The sequence below is a fragment of the Ammodytes marinus genome (genome assembly GCF_949987685.1).
Source record: "Ammodytes marinus genome assembly, chromosome: 8".
NCBI lineage: Eukaryota > Metazoa > Chordata > Actinopteri > Uranoscopiformes > Ammodytidae > Ammodytes > Ammodytes marinus.
Genome location: NC_137212.1, coordinates 30,740,815 through 30,763,620, shown reverse-complemented (window position 1 = coordinate 30,763,620; position 22,806 = coordinate 30,740,815). Strand labels below are relative to the sequence as shown.

Below are 22,806 nucleotides of genomic sequence, written 5' to 3'. Positions count from 1 at the left end.
TCTTCTACCACATCTGTTGCTCACATCCCCAGCCCCGTATTAGAAGCACATCAAGGGGGCTAAATCTTTACAATACGGCCCTCCTTTCTTCCACTAATCAAGCCTATACATGTAACAACATTTTAATATGGCTAATTAAACTGCTACAGTAACAGCAGGCTCACCATGCTACCTACCTACCATGACCTAATATTTCACTATTTTATCTCCCCAACAATTTTTTTTTAAGTCCTCTGGTAGTAAGGCAAGGCAAGGCACGTTTATTTGTAGAGCACATGTCAGACACAGGACCACTCAAGGTGCTTTACAGGAGCAAGAGTAAAATACATCAAGTACAGAATACACATTAGAAAGAGAATGAAAAACATGAATAGAAATAAAACATTTAAATAAAACATATAAAACATTTAAATAAAAATAAAAATTACATGTTAAAAGGGAAACAGAAAAGTCTTCAGACTTGATTGTAGTAGAAACACACGTCCTGCTTTGCTGCTGTGTAAGTCATTCTGTTCGCTGATTGGACGGCCGTCAATTTTCATCAGCTAGATCCCACTAATTCACCCCAGCCCCAGACTGACTACTGAAGGGAAAATGAAATTTGGGCGGAAGTAGGTAGGCGGGCGGAGCCAGGCTACCTCGACATGGCATGACAGTTTTAAATTGCCACTCTTGCATGTTGACAGTCCATCAACCTGGAGGAAAAATTAAAAACCCCGCCGTATTAAATATCCCCTTTCATTAACATGTGTTTAAAATGTACATTACACACACACACACACACACACACACACACACACACACAGCCTGTCAACAACAATGTCAATGTTCACCTGTCTTGTATAATAAATAAATAAATAAAATAAATGTAAATTAAAAACAATTAAAAAACTAAATCCCTTACCTGCAATTGAATTTAAAAAATAAATAAATAAATAAATAAATAAAGAAAGAAAGAAAGAAATAAAGAAAAAAATAAATAAATAAAGAAAAAAATGTCTCCAATCACCGGACACATGTCACAGCCTTCACGTGAGAGACACATGAATGGTTTGACGCCTCTTAACTGTCGGGTTGAAAAAGCCAGTTTGCCATGATTTATGAGAAAAGAAAAACAAGTCAAAAATGAAAGAGGTATATAGGGGGGTATAACAAGCCCTGTTAAGTATTGAAATTGCATCTCCGGCTTGTCACCTTCTATCTGACATCTAATCTGTGTCTCTCTACCCTTCTCCCCCTCCTGTTCATCCCCCTCTCCTGCAGACATTAGGGAGAGCGGGAGCCCCAAGCCTGTCATGGTGTTCATCCATGGAGGCTCCTATATGGAGGGCACAGCCAACATGTTTGACGGCAGCATCCTGGCCAGCTATGGCAACGTCATCGTCATCACCGTCAACTACAGACTAGGAGTCCTGGGTAAGGGCAACCTTTACTGCTCTAGACTACAAGCCACTGGGGCAATCTGTTTCTCTCTCTCTCTCTCTCTCTCTCTTAATTTCTTTCCTTGGTGACTCCATTATTAGCTTTAGCATTAAGGCTAAAACTACGGATGGAATATTTCATACTTCCATCTTTCTTTTACTTTCTCTTTCTATCTTTCTTTCTTTTGGCGATTCCGTGTGCTGCTGCTGTGGGTATTTTATACAATGGCTTGATGAACACATAGGGACATGAATATTCCAACGCATCACTGTCTTTTCCCAATCAACTCTCTTGATAGTGTGTTGCCGCTGGTCGGTCACACAGTTTAGCTTCTAGTCGTCTGTACCCAAACTAGAGGTGTGGAGTTTGTTTTCTGGTTCTAAAGCTTGCTCACTTGGATTCATTTGGTCTTTGCTCTTGTTAATAACCGGTGCAAACAAGTTTTTTCTGCTTTGCTTTGTTGATTACAATTCACACACATTAGGGGAGAACGGGGTAATGTGAGACACCTTTTACATTTGCTCCCCTCTATGTGAGCTAAATTGAGTTATCAGTGAAATTTAAACATTTCCCATTAATTCAGGATGTTTCCTAGCAATGGACATTATCAAAATGTATTCAGGACGATTGGCAGTGAAAATATGATTGTTTAAAAAAAAGTTGTCTTGTGTCTCACTCATTGGATATATATTGTTAGGGGAAAACGGGGGGTTCTACCCTAAGAATATACGTATATCCAATGGCTGGATTGGAATCTGTTGAGGGTTTTGGTTGTGATGTGCGGTCTTCTTTTCTTATGGAATAGTGTTAGTAATGTTAAAAAAACACAATCTGTAATGCGTGATCAATGTTGTTGGAAGTGGGTTGGGTTTGAAAACATCTGTGGCACAGTGGCAACTGACTACTTCTATCTTAAAAAACAAACACCAAAGACAATACATGAAGGTCTTTCTCTCTGAACTGTGCTCCATCATTCATGTCTATAGCTTTTCTTCCCTCCTGCCTCTTATCTCTTCTCATCAGTCTAATTCCTGATTCATTTTCTCCCGTGTACGGCTGTCACTGCTGTACCCGGCAGGCAGCTTTAGAAATATATTGCCACAAATGACGGAAACAAATGTTCGCTGCTGCTGCTGCTGCTGCTGCTGCTGCTGCTGCTGTCCTGAATGAGATTATGTTGTCATTTGTTTTTGATGGAAAGAACCAATTTCATTTCCATGCTGTTTTGGTTGATTATTATTTTTTCTTTTTTTTTTAACGATACCAGAATAGAGATATGTGGCAATATTTGCATTCCACATGCTGTGTATGGAAAGGAGCGGTGAACAAGTGATGTATATACACTGTACATTCTCAGCTTAAGGGCTTATTTTATGGCCGCATTACAAACCTGCAAACACTACACATGGGTTCTGTCATACATTACTTATTTGTCTGAAATTGAATTAACAGTGGTTAGAAACATCTTTTTGTCATTGCTCAACCAAATGTGTTGACGCATTTTCTTTATCCGGGGTTCTAACATGTACGATAATGCTGCTGTGCATTTCATCATAATGATATTGGACAATTGTTACTTTTGGACTGTTGGTATGACACATATATTGAGTTGTGGCCTTGGGCTTTTTTCACTATTTTGTCGCATTTGATAGATCAATAGGAGGTTTAATACACCGATTGCTGAAGAAAAACCAATAAAGACAGCCCTATGCGACAGCTATGGTATTTGTCTGTTGAAGCTTTAGAGCACACTGGTTACCAATCCTTTCTACCAATATGTAAGCCGTCAAAAAGGTTGCATAATGTTGATGTCAATCTCTAAAATACAAGCAAAGTTCTTAATACAACAGTACAAAGGCGTAAATAAGAAGTAATTTGGATGTTACAAGTCGATTTTTATTATTTGGATGTGACTATCTTCTGCTCTGTCTGTGTGATGTGTTGAAGATGTTGAGCGATGTAGTTCCTCATGGTGGTTAAGGGAAGGGTGCCTCAGATTAGACTCTATGTGTGGGAAGGAGCAATGCCAAATAAAGTGTTTGTGTGTGTGTGTGTGTGTGTGTGTGTGTGTGTGTGTGTGTGTGTGTGTGTGTGTGTGTGTGTGTGTGTGTGTGTGTGTGTGTGTGTGTGTGTGTGTGTGTGCATGCGTGAGAGTTTGAGTACTCAGCTGCAGTAGGTGTTGGACTCATAACCGCTGGCCATTCCAGTCAGTCATCCGGTTATTCTAAGAATAGAAGTGGGTTCAGTAAGTAGCTCCACTGCCAACATTACCCCAATGTAACTAGTCATTTAGTCTACTGCTTAGTAAAGCAAAAAAGACAGATGTTTCATTTTATTCCCTATAATATTGTCTCAGTGCATGGTTTGTGATACTGACATTGACTCCCAAATCACCCGAAATTGTCCTGGAACAATGTGCATTTTTAGCGGGACATTTCCACTCTGGTGTTCCATCTAATGACCTATATCCAGGAACCCTTTCTTTTATACTCTTCAGAGGGCCATTCCATTGATTTATTTTTACATGCAAAGAAATCTCCAACTTGTGAATTGTGAGTTGGTCCGTTCAGCACCAAAACACACTGCAGTGTGAAGCTCCAACCACTTGGACTTGGACCCTTTTGTGACGGCATGGATCCCTAACCAAAGGAAAGGCACGGTACGCTTATTTAATGAGTATCTAACTTTGGTCAATGAAAACACAAATAATTGTTGTAACCGTACCAAACTGAACCACTCCAGTGGAAATGACACAGAGCCAACTTACAACACTCACTGCTAACTTTAGTGTGTATTTGACCTTATATGCCCAGACACTGCTGCTGCACCTGTTGGGCTTGGGAGATGCTAACTCTACTGACAGAACTCTATACTCCCACACCAGTGCTTTTTTCTCCTTGACTTGACTGTGTGTTTGTGTGTGTGTGCCTTTAAGAGCAAGTGCTTTGCAAGAAGCCATTAGTGGCTCTAAATATGCAGGGTTTGCCTGAAGCAGAGCTGTATTTATGGTTTAAGGAGCCCTGGCTACAATGGATGTAGCCACGGGGCATGCTTATAATATGCTAGCGTCAGTGTGTCCGCGGGCGCCTATGAACATGTGTGTTTAATGAATTAGGAGTTGTGCACATGAGGTCTTAATGGAGCACACGGTATAGTGCTGTCAAAATGTTATTATTAAAGGCGGGCCAGTTTATATTGTGGTTGTCTTCCCACTCCCCCTTGGTTATTAATGGAACACCCTTGTCTCTAGGGTTCATTTTGTTTGACCAACAACTGAAATACTTAAGGAAGTAAGTACTCTTTAATCCAGATACAGCATTCAGATACGCAGACAAGAAGTAGTGTCATTGGTGTTATGATATTGTCATGTAAAGGTCTGTATTGTTCTTCATAATAATAATGAATTAAAATAAACATATTTTATATGGGGCGTTTCAAGGTGCTGAAAGACACTTTACCGTACAATGAGATCACAAGCAAATTAAAAACAGGTGTAGTAATAAAGCCAACACAGAAAACAAAACCAAAGATGAGTATTTTTTATTTATATTACAAGTAAGTGATACATTAAAATCAGGGTAGAAAATCAGGTGTAATGTCAATATGTAAAATACATGTTAATATGTAATGTCAACATTTAAAAAAGGTATTTTATCATTAAAACATTTATATTATTTTTTAAAATCAAGTATTGACACTTTACTTTCTTAAAATCTGTCCCCAAAGAATACCCGACATACCAGTCATTGTTTAAATAATCTGGGAGATTTGAACGTTGGAACGTTTTTGGGTTTAACATCTTGTAAATCTAAATATAGTATAGACCTATTCTAAATAAGAATGGGGCTACCACAAATAGTTGACTGCATCTGCTCATACATTCAATGTATCACCCACAGGGCATGCCTGTTTGTAAGTACCTCCACCACACAGCGGACTGTGCCTTTAAGGGGCCAGAGCCTCTCACACAGTTTGTTTCGGGCTCAGCCAAAACCTTTAATCATGCTGATTGATGAGGTGCATTTCCCTGACTCAAACCTTCTCCAAATACCCCTTCCATTCCAGCCATACATCAGCCATTCAGCCAATTCATCAAGCCTCTGATTGTTTTAAGATATACCTGGCCAGTAAAATATCCATTTCTCTGCCTCTCGCTCTCCGCACCCTGATCACATCCCATATTAGGAAATGATCTGCAAGCATGGGCAATACTATGATCATGACTGAAGAACGAATCAATACTCTAGTCTATGAAGTGTTCTAAGTGTATGGATGGTGTATTTTTCTGAGACAACTCTTAGGAGTCCTATGATTAAAAGTGGACCAAAGGACGAATAAGGGGGCCATGTTTTTTGAGAAACAATTTAAAAAAAGAAATGAAACGGTGGTTCCACAGTAAAAACTCAAACAGATGTTAGCGTTATCATTTCTCTGGTTGTCAGTGGAGTGATTTATTGTCAAAAATGCTTAGAACAATACACGACATGTAGGCAACAACTTAAGCCTTATTTCAGAATGCGCTACACACCCTCAAAACATGTTTTCATCAGATACAGCTAGCATGGCTTCAGATGTAACCAAATTAGCCTTGCATGTTTGATGTAGGAGTGTTCCCCTCTCACACAGGGCGTTAAACCCTAATCTTAACCCCAATCATCTAAACTCACTCATGACGCATGACATACGTGATGACCAAATGTTATACAATTGGTTGGCAGATCCAGAGTGGCACTGGGCAGATCCAATAGTTTTAAACTTCAACAGACACCCGCCTTCAAGTGAGTTAACGCTTGTCAATTGAGCGATTCCAGACCTTCTGTACAAATGAAATGAAGTACGATGGTCTGGTAGGACCAAGCTACCGTTTCATTGCAAGAGGTAGCGAATGCAACACACCTCAGACCCAAACAGGGACAGATGACATGATCACAGACCGTAGCTTTCCATCAGACTGGCTGTGAAATTGGAGCAGATTTTGGCATTAGAATGCAGCCCGCTACCCGTCAGTATGGTCCATATTATTTGATATATTTTTAGATTACAGAATAATTTTTTCTACTCTGATTCTTTTATATGAGAGCTTTTATTTAGCTTGTTAAATTGTTAACTCCATTCTTTGAGTGTTATCGTCGGCCAGTTTTTCCAGAGGGGGTTTCTCTCTTCTTTCATGGTCTAAATGTGGTTTCAGCTTTGTGTCATGCCATTGTTGTGATCATCTGGTGTGTGAATGCTATTTAAACATAGATAATGGCATCTGGAATGTTGATCAGATATCTATTCATGGCAGTTTACTTATAAATATGTACAATGTATATCATTAAAACCAATAACCAGTTATTTCTTAACTAAAACACCACAACTGTATGCACCCATTTGTAAAACACTCTTTGCTTTCAAACTTTTCTGTATATACAGACAGTATAAATAAAGTGGCGTCATGCATGCAAGCCAACATTCTGGGGGAGGGGCACAACAAAAGAAGGGACCATAGGTAGGGAAGATAGATACATGTATATAGAGAAAGACCAACTATCTTATCAATTCAGTTCACAGAAATATGACAAACCCACTTGACCTGAAAAAGACAAACATTAAACCATATTCAATAATTGATGCATGCTTTGACCTCCCAAACTGGCTGAATGTAAAGTATACCAGACCGGCAAACTTATTAGCCCTGAAAAAGGTGACCTGTCAGAAAACGAAACCCCTGTAGAGGGATGTGGGGGCGGTTGCATTTTTTTTTACATGTTATCAAAGCATTCTGGTGAAGAAAATAAAGGAGAAAGTCAACATTTATTTCAGTTCAAATGAATAGTAAAATTAGCAAAACAACATAACTTGCTAGCAGCCAGATGCTTAACAACTGGACTGAAGGATGGATGACTACTAATTGTATTAGGGCTATTAGCCGAATATCTTGCTTAAAAAATAAACAGTTATTTATAGAATTATGCCATTACTAAGAACATGTTACACTTATAATATAGATAATTGAAACTACATACACCAAAACCGATGGGTGTGACGCCACTGTATACAGTGCTGCTTGAAAGTATGTGAACCCCTTGAGCCTTTTGGAATTTTATTGAGTTTAACCATTATTCATTAATTTTTATCATTACCAGTATATTTTATATAAAATAACAGATGTTTGATTATCAATTCCACATTTTTTTTTCCGGAAATCAACTGTTAAAACAAATAAAACAAATGATTTGCCAACTTTTGTATGTGCAAAAGTTTGTGAACCCTGAGCTGCATTGCTTAAATCAAGCAGGTAAACACAATCAGGAGGGCCAAATTGAATGATGAAATGGACCAATGTAATGAGAGATCTTTCTAATACTGGTATTGATAAAAATGAATTAATAATGGTTAAACTCAATACAATTCCAAAAGGCTCAAGGGGTTCACATACTTTCAAGCAGCACTGTATATCTTTGCACTGTCCTGGAATGCTGACGTAGTGGTTTCCTGGGCCATTGTGTTGCTCCCTCAGTCTGCCCAGTTTGTTTGTGTCCTGCTCATTTGGCTCAGTGAAGTAATGATTAAGAGTGAGTGGGCTGTGAGTGCCAGTGGAAGCTACACTATGCTAATGGTGATCTGGCAACAACAATGGTGGATGGGGAGGGGAGGTTTACAACCACTCTGTGGATGGGATGGGATGGGAATACTGTGGGTGGGTGTAGGCCAGGACAATAGAGGAACCATCTGGGCACGCTCCACAGCGCCAGAAGGCTCTTAACACGACTTTCACCATTCAGACCAACCCACCCATTATTCATACAATATAATGCATAGTCTTGTGTATTATTATGTGTTATACAGCCACTGTCTGGTTCCCATATGTCATCTTTTAAAACTCCTAAAATCCATCAATCAACACATGCACGTACAGTTGTTGCTGGTTTCGTTCAGCCATGTGTTTTGTATGGAGACGATAATGGTCATGCTTGAATTGGAATTCAAAGCCACATTAGCAGTCTAAATAGCAGGCACATGAAGCATTTGGGCAATTTGTTATTTGATATTATAAATTCCACCTTTGTATGTAAGATGAAAGGTACACTGTAAGAAATTTCCCTGTAAAAAAACATTAATCAACTGGCAGCAGGGTTGCCATTTTCTTACTGTTAAATTAACATTATTTGACTGTCACCAAATTTGACAGGATTATACTGTTAATGAAAAAAGGGATGAACCTGGACTAAATGTTTGTTATGTTGTCTGCACCGTGAGCAAAGGGGATGTTATATTTCATTGGGCAGATCTGTTTCATTCCATATGTAAATTTACTATGTCCCCTATTTGTTCAAATGCTAAACACAGAGAGCAGCTTCTGTTTGTTACTTCAAGACACTTGTTACAATATATTAAGTTCAATGGAATGATTCATTTCTATTGTAAATTGTCTCCTGAGTTGAACTAGGGATCTTGTTTAAGATTTCCACAAACCGTTTGTTATAACCAAAAATAACAGTTAGTTCACACAGAAATGTTTTATTTAAACAAAATGCATAGTGAGGTAATGGAATGAAACATCCCCTTTACTGAGGGTGCAAATAGCAACATACCAAACGTTTAGTCCAGTGCAAGTCATTGTGGGAAAGGGGGCGTCTCTACAATACACTTTGTTGTGCTTACTTGATTTTTCTAAGGCAATCCGTTTCCTTAATTCTACTGAGTAAACACAACTCTTCAGTTAAGTAAGACTAACTTGGTTTAATTACGTTAACTGCAATTTCCATTTCCAAGTAAATATAACTCAACTTTAAGTAAACTTAACCAGAGGATATACAGTAAACAACACTTATTAGTTAAGATGTGGATGGATGAGGATTAATGAAGAAAACTGTATAAGCTTCACATGTGCAGGCAGCTCATGTCAAGTTGTCCCTTCTAAGTTTGATGGTAAATTAACAGGAAAGTTCAGTATTTTTGAAAAACATTACCGTTCCGTAAAATAACAGCAAAGGACTGTAATTTAACAGACTGCCTTTTATTTTAACAGTTAAATGCTGTTTTTATAAATAACAGGTAAATGCTGTTGAAATCCTGCTGTAAATGTACAGCAATTGTTTACAGTGTAAGAATGGAAATGTAAGGAGGCAACACTGATTAGAAACCCTGCTTTAGGTGACATCATAACAGCTACATAGCTTACATGTCAATTGATGCCAATCCCCATGGTAACTGTGCACACTCCATGTGTTGATGAAGACCAGGAGTTTTAAATTGACCTTGCGTTGGAATTGTTCAATCAGAAATATTTCAATCATCCATCCATCTTTATTTTGCTTATTGTTTTATTTCTTATAAATCACTAAGCTGCAGTTACAATTACTAACACGTCTTGAGCATATTAATACTATTACTCCAAAACAGACGATACATTTATAGCTAGAGCCCACTAGTTTGCCACCAATACATTTCTCATACCAACGATGGACACCAAAGGTGACACTTTTGTATACACTGTGGCAATTTAAGCTTGGATCACTGAGGAACTTGGTACAGGTTGGAGGATGATGGTGGGTCATGGTCAAATAATAAACTTAAATGGCAAATTCCTGTCATTTAAGACATTGATATCTGTCTATATAAGTCTGTTGCCCTCTGGTGTCAAACCATTTTATCCACCAACCAATCCAGTCTAGAGAGGGTGCGCAAATAATTCTGCATAAGGGCGGCAGTGGCAACGTAGGTAGGGAGGTCGCCTCTGGAGTGCAGGGTCGGAGGTTTGATCCCCCGCCTACCCACCACATGAACCCCACATTGCTCCCGATGGTTCAGAGGGCGCCTTGCATGGCAGCTACTGCTATTAGTGTGAGTGTGTGTATGAATGGGTGAATGTGGTGAGAAATGTAAAGCGCTTTAGGGCTGAGAAAATCGGCTAAGAAGCGCTATACAAGTCAAGTCCATTTACCATTTACCAAAACATTTCATTCTCTGTGAGGCCAACGTGGTTAAAACACACCAGGAGCCACACCACATGCTTGCCTCTGCATGCTCATGCCTGGAAACACTAAGAACTAACACTCTCTAATCTCCTAACCTGTCCCACCTTCTTTCACTTCTCCTGCTTTGCTCTCCTTTTCAACTATGGAATGATCTGAATACTAAGAAATACTAACACCAAATGTACTAACTGAAGCAAACCCCCTTCTACTAAAAATACTACTAATTTCTGCTAATCTGGAATGTAATTCAACTGCAGAATGTGCTTAAGTGTAAAGTATTCAAGTGTTGGACTTACTTTTGGGCATTTTTTTCTAGATGAATCAGAATTGGCCCTGTAAGGTCTGACAACTCATACAACTTTAGCTTTTCAAATGACCACCTGGTAAACATGTATTGACTGTTCTCAACATTATAGACATATACAACAAATATCAAATAATATTTGAAAGAAACATTAGAGAAGTGCCTGTCTGTACAGAGGGTTTGTAAAAAGCCAGCCAGAGTCAGTATGAGTTTTCAGTCAAAGTCAATCTGTGTTTGGTTCATTAACCTAGTTCCCTTCACTTCCTTTGCATGCCTCTGGTCTGCTTTCTATCCGTCCTGTCTAATCAATAATCAAACCTGTGTTCGGCATGCTTTTTTCTAGGTTGTAGCTAATAGCGAGGCTTGTGTTATATTGGTTTATAAATGCCACTGCTGTTAGTCGTGCATTGGTCCAACTGATTAGTGATGTTTGTACAGATATTCAATATCTTCTACGCTAAAACAACTCCTGAGTCCCTTGTTATGAATAATCCTACACAGCGAATGGCTGATAAAAAGGGCACTCTCATCAATATTTTAGAATGGCAGACCTTACTCTAACTTTCCTCTATATCCACCTTCCATCTCTGGAGCTAATCCCAGCATGCATTGGGTGAGAGGCAGAGTATGTTGAGAGGTGGGAAGGTCCGTCACATTTTAATGTCATATTCACCTGAGTGGTGGAATCGATGTTCTAAACTACCCATATAACATATAAAACTGTATACCACATAACAGTACGTTAGACACAATCCCTGTGTTCCGAATCGCATACTCTTTATTTTTTTCTATTCTACATACTACATCAGACGATAAAAATAATCTAGTTAGGATGCAGTAGGCATACTATTGGGACATACTTTTACTTATTTATTTAATCATAACATTGCGCCTTGATCTTGCCTCTTGCTTTTATATCCGTCGCATCCCCATTTTTTTTCATATGGAGGCTCCGTTGATGTGACGTCACTTCAGGTTCGCACTGGATTGTGGGTCAGAATCACCCAAATAGGATGCTGTTTACAACACTAAAAATCTTGGACGGATTTAGTAGACATCCGGGTCTTTCTAACCATCCTAAATCTGGCCACAAGAATCGGGACATACTAAATCTTTTTTCTACCATACTAAATAGCAGAAAGTATGCAATTCGGAACGCAGGGAATGTTTGCCCTTGACTCCTCAAAATCATTTCTAATCATGGCTCCCCTAGTTGCTCCAGCTCAACTTTAAATTGCACTTGTGTAAAAACAACAAAGAAAGAAAGCAAAAAGACTGTGAATGGTTTGTATAATCGGCTGTATGGCTGTGACAGTAGACGCTGGTCTGGGAACAGCTGATTGGCTGGAGGTTGGAGAGCAGCAGATGGAAAATATATGAAACTAACAGATTATATGGCTTCACAGTAAGCTAGTACTAGACACCTCACTGCAAACCACATGTATATGTTAACGTGTGTGTGTGTGTGTGTGCGTGTGTGTCATACACCTCTGTACACTACATACGAAGGGGAGGTGACCAGTCCAGTCTCTGAATAGCTGTCTATGTTGTGTGATGATATTTTACAAATCTAAATAGGCCTATAGATTTTCATACATATACCTGTGTCATTGCTCCTCTGCATACCTGTCTCACTGCTCCTATACATACAGTATACCTGTGTGTGTGTGTGTGTGTGTGTGTGTGTGTGTGTGTGTGTGTGTGTGTGTGTGTGTGTGTGTGTGTGTGTGTGTGTGTGTGTGTGTGTGTGTGTGTGTGTGTGTGTGTGAGAGTGTGTGTGTGTGGGAGTGTGTTTATATGCAGTGTTGGGAGATAAGAGATATGAGTGTTTTTTTGGCCAGATGGTAAGAGGAGGATGGAGAATAACTGACATTTACTGATGTCATGAATGCATCACTACTGGCCCTGTCTGTGTCTCTGTTCCTCTCATCAGTTTACCACTTGCCCTCTCAGGCTTTGTGGCTTGTGAGGGTCTAGGCTGCTCATACATTATTCATGATCTCCTTTATGACAGTTTTCACACCAACATACGTGGGGATTTGTTAAAGCCCTACTTCACCAGTGGAAATATGAAGGTGTATTGAACTCTGAACTCCCATATGTAGTATAAATGTGCAAACATTTTAGAAATTGGTTCACCCTAGCGTGAGAAAAGGCAGAAAGAGTGTTCTATGGTCTCACTGTCTAACCCTACATTTTCCCATGTGTGACATCACACATGGGACAATCTAGGGTTAGGGTTAAGGGGCCACTCACACTAGGGCCGCGGCCCCGTGCCAAAGCTCATTTGCATACTAAAGTCTAGAACGTTTGGCTAGTGTGACCATGCCAACTTGTATTCCAGCACGGAACAGCCCATCTGTACTTTGGCCACGGCACACCTCTCCCAGGTGTGCCGTGGCCAAAGTACAGATGCTAATGAGATGACACGCGCACAAGCAAGCGCACAGGCGGCGTTCCTGACGTGAATTTATTAAGGATGAATAGTCCGTTAACGTCCGCTGCCTTACTAGTTGGCACCAGAATTGCCCACCACTTGGACTTGTAGCTACATAAAATGTGTGAGAATTAACATGTGTGTAGGCCTAGGTGTGGGCTAATAAAAGAGGGAGAGAGCTAAATAGGTGAGCGCAGAAAGCAAAGCAAAAAGGTTTTCGTGTTTACTCACGTTCGTCAGATGATTTTTTTCTTTTTCCTCCTGTCAGCTGTCATAATACTGTCTTTACGCATGGCGTAGCCTACACTAAGGTTTAACAATAAACTTTATAAAGACACTTAAAAAAACGATCTCTGCCCATACAAAAAGTTCTGACTTGGATTACTTGATGGAGCGATCGATGTGTATAAAACCATCCGGTGTATGGTCTGATGACGGGCCGTTATATTAATAATAAACAGCGTGCTGCACAAATATGAGACTGTCCACCGCAAACTATTACGTCAAGGCTACATTTAAAAAAAAACTGTAGTTTAAGGATTCTCGTTGCTCTAATGTGGAAGTGGAATATATGATGCAAATTTGGCCGGATGAAAATATTCACAAACAGTCGTATAGCCTACAAGTAGACTACGCTCCAAATCCTAAACGCACACGGTGACGTAGGCAAGGTGCAATCGTGCCCAGGCCACGAGCGCAGTGTGAGCACGGGCCAGCGGGGGGAATGGGGAGGGGGGGAATCGTGCTGAATCTTCCTGCAGCACGGAACAGGCAAACAGCCCTAGTGTGAGTGCGCCCTAACAGGACAGCTGGGCCAAGGGAAGACTGAGGAAAGACTGAGGGAAGAAACACCTCATTCATTATATTATAATAGTGATTTTATAATGATAGAACGCAGGTTCTGTATGGGTGAAGTATTCCTTTAAGTATTTTGTGTGTGCTTATTCTGTTATCTTAGAAAGCCCAAGATAAGAGTCATAATAACGAGCCATATGCATGCGTATAGGCTGGGGGAACCACATCCAATTATTTCCATTTAAACTTTGAGGCCAAAGTAATAACTGTACAATTGGAAATGACAAAGCAGCTCCCAGTGAACTAGCTATTGTTTCATTTACACAATGATCCTCTTCTTTTATTGTCTGGCACTGTCTGGCTTTTCTTTGATGTCCCTGTGTCTCAGTGCTAAATAGTCTATACAATACATACTGTACATCTGCCATATTGCCATGTCATTGCTTTGTTCAAACTACAAATCCCATAATCCTCTCAAAGGTCAGGCCTCTCTTTTCTCTTCTCCCTGCTCCCGCTCTCACCACTACACACTCCATGGATTCATTTGTACTGCGCGATGGAAACAACACAACACTATGTACAGCCGAGGAAAAAATTGAGAGACCAGTCTGGATTTTTCTTAAATCTTTTTCTCTACATTACTTATTGAAAATGCTTTAAATGACAATATATTTAATATGAATTTGGTAGAAATGTTGTCAGTAGTTTATATCATAAAACCAAAATGTTCATTCTACTCAAACATATGCCTAGACATAGTAAAACAAGAGACACTGAACATTTGGAGTGGTCTCTTAATTTTTACCGGAGCTGTATATGTATAGGACACAGTGGCAGATTTAGTCATTTTGTGGGCCTATAAGGCACACTTTGGGCCCTTCCACATGGCTTGTTCTCCCCTCTTATTTTTTATGATTTTATCTAGATAGAAATATGTGTAACTATACTTTGCTGTTGCTTCTCCTCACTCTTCCATATTTAACACTGCTTTGCTTTTGAACCACTTCCGTCTTCTGCTAAATCATTCCCGAAGGTGTGAAGAAAGAACATGGAATAATCCAATTTAAAAGCTGATACTCATGTACGAGGACTTCTGATGCCATTTTAGCATATCGTTAGCCTCATCATCATATTTACTCTACTCTACTTTTACTCTACATCTATTCTATTTTACATCTGCTGGTAGGATCAAACAAACAGATGATCCTGTTGTTTGGTTCCATAGGTCTTTATTGTTCTCTTGTTGGTCATGTCTCAAATCATTGGAATTCAGTGAATGATTTACTGGCCAATTAAGCTTTGTATACATTGTCACTCTACTGACATGATTGGTTTCGGTACCTTTGTTTGAGTGAATACATCAAAAGCCAGTAGGGGATATGATGTATGCATGTGTGTGGGCTTGTATTTGAGTGTGTGCCATGCTAAGATCTTTCTTTACACAGAGCACAAGGTCTGGCTTCTCTTTTATGTTGCTCTTACCACTTGCTCCTGTAATACCATGTCACTTCTCTCATTGAGGGTTTATTTCTACAGTCGTTCTGAAAAAGTTTGAGTATAAAAATCATTACATATTTCCCCCTTTAATACAAATATGGATGTGATATTACATTTTGAGGTGTTTTTTGCTTTAGAGTTCACAAGTTCTAGACTAGTGTTGACCATACCCTGATTCAGCACAATGCTACACTTTAGTTTTAATCATTTCAGCTCATGTTGTTAAAGGTGAAGTAAGCGATTTATTTATGTTAATATAAGTGTTAAATCGCTCTTTATTCATACAGTGATCACGTATATAGTGTGCGCTTTTCATAAAGCCGATCTCTCAGTCACCCGCTCTGCATGTAATCGGCAAATACACTTTTCGGGGATCCCACTACTGCTAACCAATCAGAAGGGAGAACGCTACAAACCGGCACCCGTCTCACCGCCGGTGCACGTGCAGAGCGACAAATTGGTGAATGTGTATGCGCCTACAATGGCGGAGGAGGTAAAAATCCTTCCCAATGTCTGTTTTGATGGTTTTTATCATGAAACTAAACTGACCATTCCGCTTACAGCACCTTTACATGACTTTGGACATAATGATGAGTTATGTGCTGCTGATTAAAAAAAGAAAATGGCTTCCCAGAAGTTGTGACACAAGCAAACAACACTGTAAAACTAGTCTGGCTAAATGATGGAGAGAGAGAGAGAGAGAGAGAGAGAGAGAGAGAGAGAGAGAGAGAGAGAGAGAGAGAGAGAGAGAGAGAGGTGCGGTGTCATCACTGCAGACCCCACGGCTTGATTTACATGTGTAGAATAAATCTGCAGCATACTGCGTCCTGCCGATGCTAATTAGAGGAGTATCCATTAATACCAACCACTTAATCATCAATATTAATATGTACAATTATTAATAACTCTGCTCCAACACGGGCCGCACTGCAGGGCCACGGAGACTTGTGTCGACAACATCCATCTTCATTATGCACACACACCTTTTAATAAGCAACTATCTCTGCCTCTTCTCCCCTTCGTCTCTCTCTCTCTCTCTCTTTCTCTCTCTCTCTCTCTCTCTCACACACACACACACACACACACGGCTGTCATTCCAATCTGAAGTTCCCCTTGGTTGTTTATTAGAGTGCATATGATCTCTCAGTGGCTGTATTTTATTTGGAGCCTTTATTTAGTTTTGCATACAGTGTGGCTTTAAGTAAGACTAATGTCCAACAGTATTACCATCTACAAACATTACCAAACAACAAACCTTTTCCAATAACAAATGCAGTATTTTAATTAAAATGTTTGGTCAAATTTTGATCGTCAAATATTTTACGATGGAGTGGAAGGAGCCTGATTCGACTGCCAATTTGATCTGCACTGTGTCCTTGCTCTACTGTTGTGTGTATTTGTGTCTCAGGTGTTGCTCTCTTCACTTGTGTGTTTCTTCTTCTATATCACATTGTTGAGAGGAGCCTGGGACTTAAGAATGTCAATGACTGCTGCTGGAATTGTTACTGTGCATATGACAAATGAACCTCTTGAATCTTGAATAGTCACACAATGTGGTTATGAATCAAGGGTCATTCTATTCCGCTCTATGGGGGGGGTGCTGAATGACTTATTGTACATGAAATTGCTTGGTTTCTCCCAATACATCATGATACATCACCTCTGGTACACATACAAAGATTTTAATCAATCTCCTTAAGCGGCCTTCACATGAGAACTTTGCGCTTTACTTAATGCTACGTAGCAGCCAAGGCCCAGCCGGGCTCAGCTATAGTCATCACAAGTTTAGATCACAGGGTGGGGGTGTGGGGGATCAAACACTGTGCCACACCAAAGGTAGCGCTGTTTACAACATAAACTGTTTAGAACATAATCTGTTTATACCACAACATACATCATATTGTGTGATCGCGTGTATTTCAAAAACATGATTTGACGATTAGTCGAATATATAATAATAATATATAATAGGCAAGACTTCACCAATCAGATTGGACTAGGTCAGTTCTCAGTCGGGACAGTCCTAACTATTTCAAAAGAATACAGACTGGTTCACATGAATTTATTTTCTTTTAAGATAGAACTGATGCATTCATCTAATCAGTAACATAGTGAATCTCTAGTTCCCTCACATTGTAGTTTAGGTCATGAACTGTACTGTATGGTAAGGGCTTTGAGATCTAGTGAACTCTTGTCATTAGACAGTTTGACATCACTCAAGATGTGTAGCTTTTTACTGCTCAAATTTAGTCAGGCCTAACCAGCAGTGGTATTAGAGGTATAAGGTATTAGAGTTCAGCCCAGGCCTATCACCTTTGTGTGTGTGTGTGTGTGTGTGTGTGTGTGTGTGTGTGTGTGTGTGTTTGTGTGATTGTGTTTGTGTATTATTAGAGACCTGGAGTAGGGATCTATAAGCGCTGGCCTTGCAGGTTCATAACTGGCCCTGAGGGAGCTGTAAACTGGTCAGAGTGTTGACAAGTTGTATGTGTATGTGTGTGTGTGTGTGTGTGTGTGTGTGTGTGTGTGTGTGTGTGTGTTCGTGTGTATGTATGTGTGTGTGTCCACCACAGCTTCTGTGATGGAGAAATGAGAAGCAGGAGAGCGTTTCATTTTACTCCCCCTTGGAGACCTCTCCGACGTCATACATTTATTGGCGCTTGCACTTTAACCGCTGCTGACCCAGCTTGTAGCCTGAGCCCGGCCTATATTAGCCACTGTGTGTATCCCATGTTTTTAATAAGCATTAACACTTGCGTTCAAACAGCACCGTCATTTTACCAGAGTTTAGCCCGAACCTGCAGGGTTCATTTGTCAAAAGATAGATATACAGCCGTGGAAAAAATTTAGAGACGACTCCAAATGTTCAGTGTCTCTCGTTTTACTCTTAAGAGGCATATGTTTGAGTAGAATGAACATTTTGGTTTTATTTTATAAACTACTGACAACATTTCTACCAAATTCACAATAAAAATAATGTCATTTAGAGCATTTTCAATAAGTAATGTAGAGATGAAGATTGAAGAAAAATCCAGACTGGTCTCTTCATTTTTTCCGCGGCTGTCTTAATGGAGGCTCCTAGCATGTGGATGTGTATCATGATAATTATTACATTTCGTCAGTGCTGGTTTCAGCCCGCTACACTTGACTGGGCTCCAATACATAATGAGTGGCTAATGTGGGCGGTGTGTGGCACAGAGGTTAGAGAAGTGGGTTGGGTGACACTGAAATGGACTAAAAATAGATGTTTTTGTCAGTTTTGTTTTGCCAAAGTTGGTCTGCATTCTTCTTGAATATTCTTGGATTGTAAAAAAAAATGTTACTGTGATGTTTTTTCCTTTGCTATTTTTTCATTGGATTGCCTCTTTTCCTGATCTTATGAGACATTCAGGTGGGCTGATCTTATGAGTGGGTTGACAATGTACACATTCAGGTGGGCTGATCTTATGAGTGGGTTGTCAATGTACACATTCAGGTGGGCTGATCTTATGATAGGCTTAGTGTTGTTTCAGACCACCTTCCAGCTGTGCATGAAAAAATCAATATCCATAGAGAAAGTACATTTGTCTTTACATTGTTGTATGGAATCAAACCTAAACATATTGATGGTTAAATAAAGTAAAGGAAGCATACACACCGATACATAGGATTATTTGAATAAAACACTTCACTGCTTAATTGAGGCAAAGGCGGCAACTGTTAAGGTTTTGATGAACAATACTCTAATCACTGAACATAACTGCATCTACATTATTTTTGAGCTGATATATAATTATATGTAGATGTGCATAACTGTGTGTGTGTGTGTGTGGGGTGTGTGTGTGTGTGTGTGTGTGTGTGTGTGTGTGAGTGAGAGTGAGTGCTGTTCTGGGCAATAGAGCAACATCTGTTGTGCCTTAGGGCCAGACAGTGCCTTAGCCAGGCTCTGTCCTACACACACACACACACACGTATTTCTAGCCACCTATTTTCAGGCTGCTGGCACACATCTCACTGAATTTGTCTGTGTGTGTGTGTGTCTGTGTGTGTGCGTGTGGTGTTTTGGGCTATATGTCAAGTCTGCAGTGTTCTGCAGTGTGCGTAGAGTCCCTACATTGATAGAGAGAGATTTTGTGTGATGCTTTGGCAATATTGTTTTTGTTACAGTCGTGCCAATAAAGCTAATTGAATTGATAAATTGAGGGAGAGATAAAAGTAGAGAGGCACGCACACACACACACACACACACACAATAACACATTCACATACGGCCACTGGTTTCTCCCTGAGCCTTCTGTGTGACCAAACGGTCAAGGCTAACATTGGATGCATTCTTATACAGTATACAGTCCTGCGTGTGTGTGACACTTACAGTGAGCTTAGCTTATTAGAACAGGTCTCGGTATTACACCCATTATTAGGGGGCCAAGCCCGAGCAGGAGCTGGGACCGCATTTTGCAGAGCAACGCGGTTCCCAAGCCCTGCTAGGCGGGGAACCCTATTGTTTTTGTACCGATTGTTATTATTATTATTTGTAGTCGCCTAAAAGTGTGTCCACAGCCCAAACCGTATAGGTTGCAGACATGCCACTTGCATGACTAGATCCAGGTCCGTGCCGTGTACGCAGACAAAGAAAATCAGACATGCCGGCCACCAGGTGGCGCTACAACGAAGGAAAATGCGTTTGGAGTCATAACTCCCACACCGAACATCCCAGGCATAGGCCATGCCCATTTGCGTATATAGATTTTTCGCAAAATCGCCAAAACTGCAAAACTAACTTTGCTACTTTTCCCAAATTTTTTGCACAATTGACACCAAACTTTGCACAGAACCTACCGACCCACACGGTAAAAAAACATTTGAAAGAATTTTGTACGACCTTCGATGAAGAAACGGTAGCGCTTTGAATATTTGTTGATTAGCTACGTTTTACGTAAAAAATCATAAATCCAAAAGTATAAATCGGATCAAGACAAAATTTTAGACATATGTTCGTGTCATCCGTAGGTACGTCCTCAAAAGGTTTCGGTAACTTCCGCCATAAGGGGGCGCCATAAACGAGGACATTTTATATCTCCTAACTGGCCAAAGGAATTTTCTTAAAACTCTAGGGAGACCAGCATGGGGCATACCTGCTTCTATATATAAAATATGGACAAGAAATATTAATGTGGGCTGGACTTATTAAGGCGAGACACGGCAGGCAAAAACATCGTTTTTTTAAGCACTGGTCAATTTTGAGATTTGTGTCTATTTAGCTTCCATAACATGTCTTCTTTCATACTAGTATGGATAAAATGTCCAAAATATACGTTTTAGGTGTTTATTTTACTAAACTTTGACTGCTTGCGTCTGTATTTTGCTCCTAAATTCGTCAAAAGTGAGCATTCTAACGTAACATACAGCACCGCGACCGCTGTATGAATCATAATAACCATGGTACTGTTGGAAAGCTCTGAATCTCAAGAACAACGTTATCTGATCCAAATATGGTCATTTCCTTTGTATCAGTAACCAATCGTGAAAGTGTGAGGAGGGATTCAATGCTAGGAAAGCGACCTCATTGGCTAATGCACATTTCTGACGATGTGATTCGCTAAAAGGCATCACGTGATGCTAGCCCCGGGTAGCTCGAAAATCACAAAATAAAATGGGAAATACGTCGAAAATATGCCAAACCAAGACAAAAAAAATACATAATCAATTGGCTACGGACATTACATGATCGCCATTTGAAGGGGAGAAGTGTTAAAGACATGTAAATCACGCCGATCACGTCGGAGAGACACAGACTGTCAGACGATCAGAGGGGAGATGGTGGGGAGAGAGAGCGTCTGTGCCGACAGGAGCAGGTTGACAGACAGTGGCTAATAATGAATTAACCACGTTTAAATTAGCATGTGGATGTAAATGTTACTATGCTATGGTTTATATATGTTAAGCAGTGGTAGGCCTATATGGCATTGAAGGGTGTAGGGCCTAATTCAATAAATTACTCTAGCTATTATCAGCAGAATTCACGTTTTTATCTTTAACGGCCGTTTTCTCAAAATGAGCTTTTTCCAATACTCTGCGAAAGATATCTCAACTTCTAGACCACTGACATCAACCAAACTTTCTATGATCATTCATAGCACTATTTTAAAGGTTTTTACAGAAGGATTTGTTAATATATTGTTAATTGTCTGATTTATGATACATTTTCCTCCTAAAAACATGCCGAAAATGCATTTCTAAGACATGTACATAGTCTTTTTTGATTTATTAAATGAAAAAAGGCTGTATCCAAAATCTGTTCTGTAAAAACTTTAGAAACTAATATGTGGTTAAAATAAAATAGAGATTTTAACTCTGGCTTTATCCAACATCTCAAAATCTTTCTCGAAAAATGACCCAAATTTACGCATAATTGGTTAAATGTTGCCATATTTGCATATTTAATAAAATATTAAAGAAAAACATGTAATACAAAAAATTATTGTGTTTGTGTCAGTAATCAACTGGCAAAGTTTCATGATGATATCTATAAGTTAAAAAAAAATCCCTATTCACCTGGGGTGTCTCGCCTTAAAGAGGACCTATTATACTACTTTTCTGGTCTTAATTTCTTGTTTTACACTGCTATAGAGCAACCTGACACGAATCACATCACAACAAACTATGTAGATTTTCGGGAAGCTCTTTCTCTTATTTTGGCGATCCAGCACGTCCTGTCAACACTTGAGTGTGTGTGCTTCGGCAATCTCCGCTCCCTCCGCCTGTGCTTCGGCCATCTCCGCTCCCCCCCCCCCCCCTCCTGCAAACCCCACTCCGTTGTGATTGGTTACCTTCCGGAACACTTTCAGTGGCAGGAAGCGCGAGCATGGATCTATAACAAATTGAATTATGGTGTGGTAGGTATATATTTTAGTTTAATTTAAATTTATTTTCAGTATTAAAACCATAATTTGGATGTTCAATTAATAGAAAATACTAACTTTAAATGTACATATCCACCTTCTGTCATTTATCTTATCCGTTCATACAACAATAAACAGAGAACATTTTAATTTTTCAGGCATTTTTCGAATGGTAAAATTAATCGTGATTAATCCACAGAATCCTGTGATTAATCTGATTAAAATGTTAATCGTTTGACAGCCCTAATATATATATATAAATATATATATATATATATATATATATATATATATATATATATATATATATATATATATATATATATAAATATACAGTATCTCACAAAAGTGAGTACACCCCTAACATTTCTTCAAATATTTCATTATATCTTTCCATGCGACAGCACTGAATAAATGACACTTTGATACAATGTCAAGTAGTCAGTGTACAGCTTGTATAACAGTGTAAATTTACTGTCCCCTCAAAATAACTCGACACACAGCCATTAA

General features: G+C 39.5%; 1 protein-coding gene across 2 annotated transcripts in view; it reads left to right on the top strand.

Moving 5' to 3' along the window:
• nlgn1 (neuroligin 1) overlaps positions 1-22,806 on the top strand; it is a gene marked incomplete at both ends in the record, with an annotated part of 304,273 nt that overhangs the window by 114,997 nt on the left and 166,470 nt on the right. For both annotated transcript variants that reach the window (XM_080032917.1, XM_080032918.1), the window contains one exon: positions 1,264-1,416. In XM_080032917.1, the coding sequence (XP_079889043.1) occupies positions 1,264-1,416 (153 nt within the window). The remainder of the gene's footprint in view (positions 1-1,263; positions 1,417-22,806) is intronic.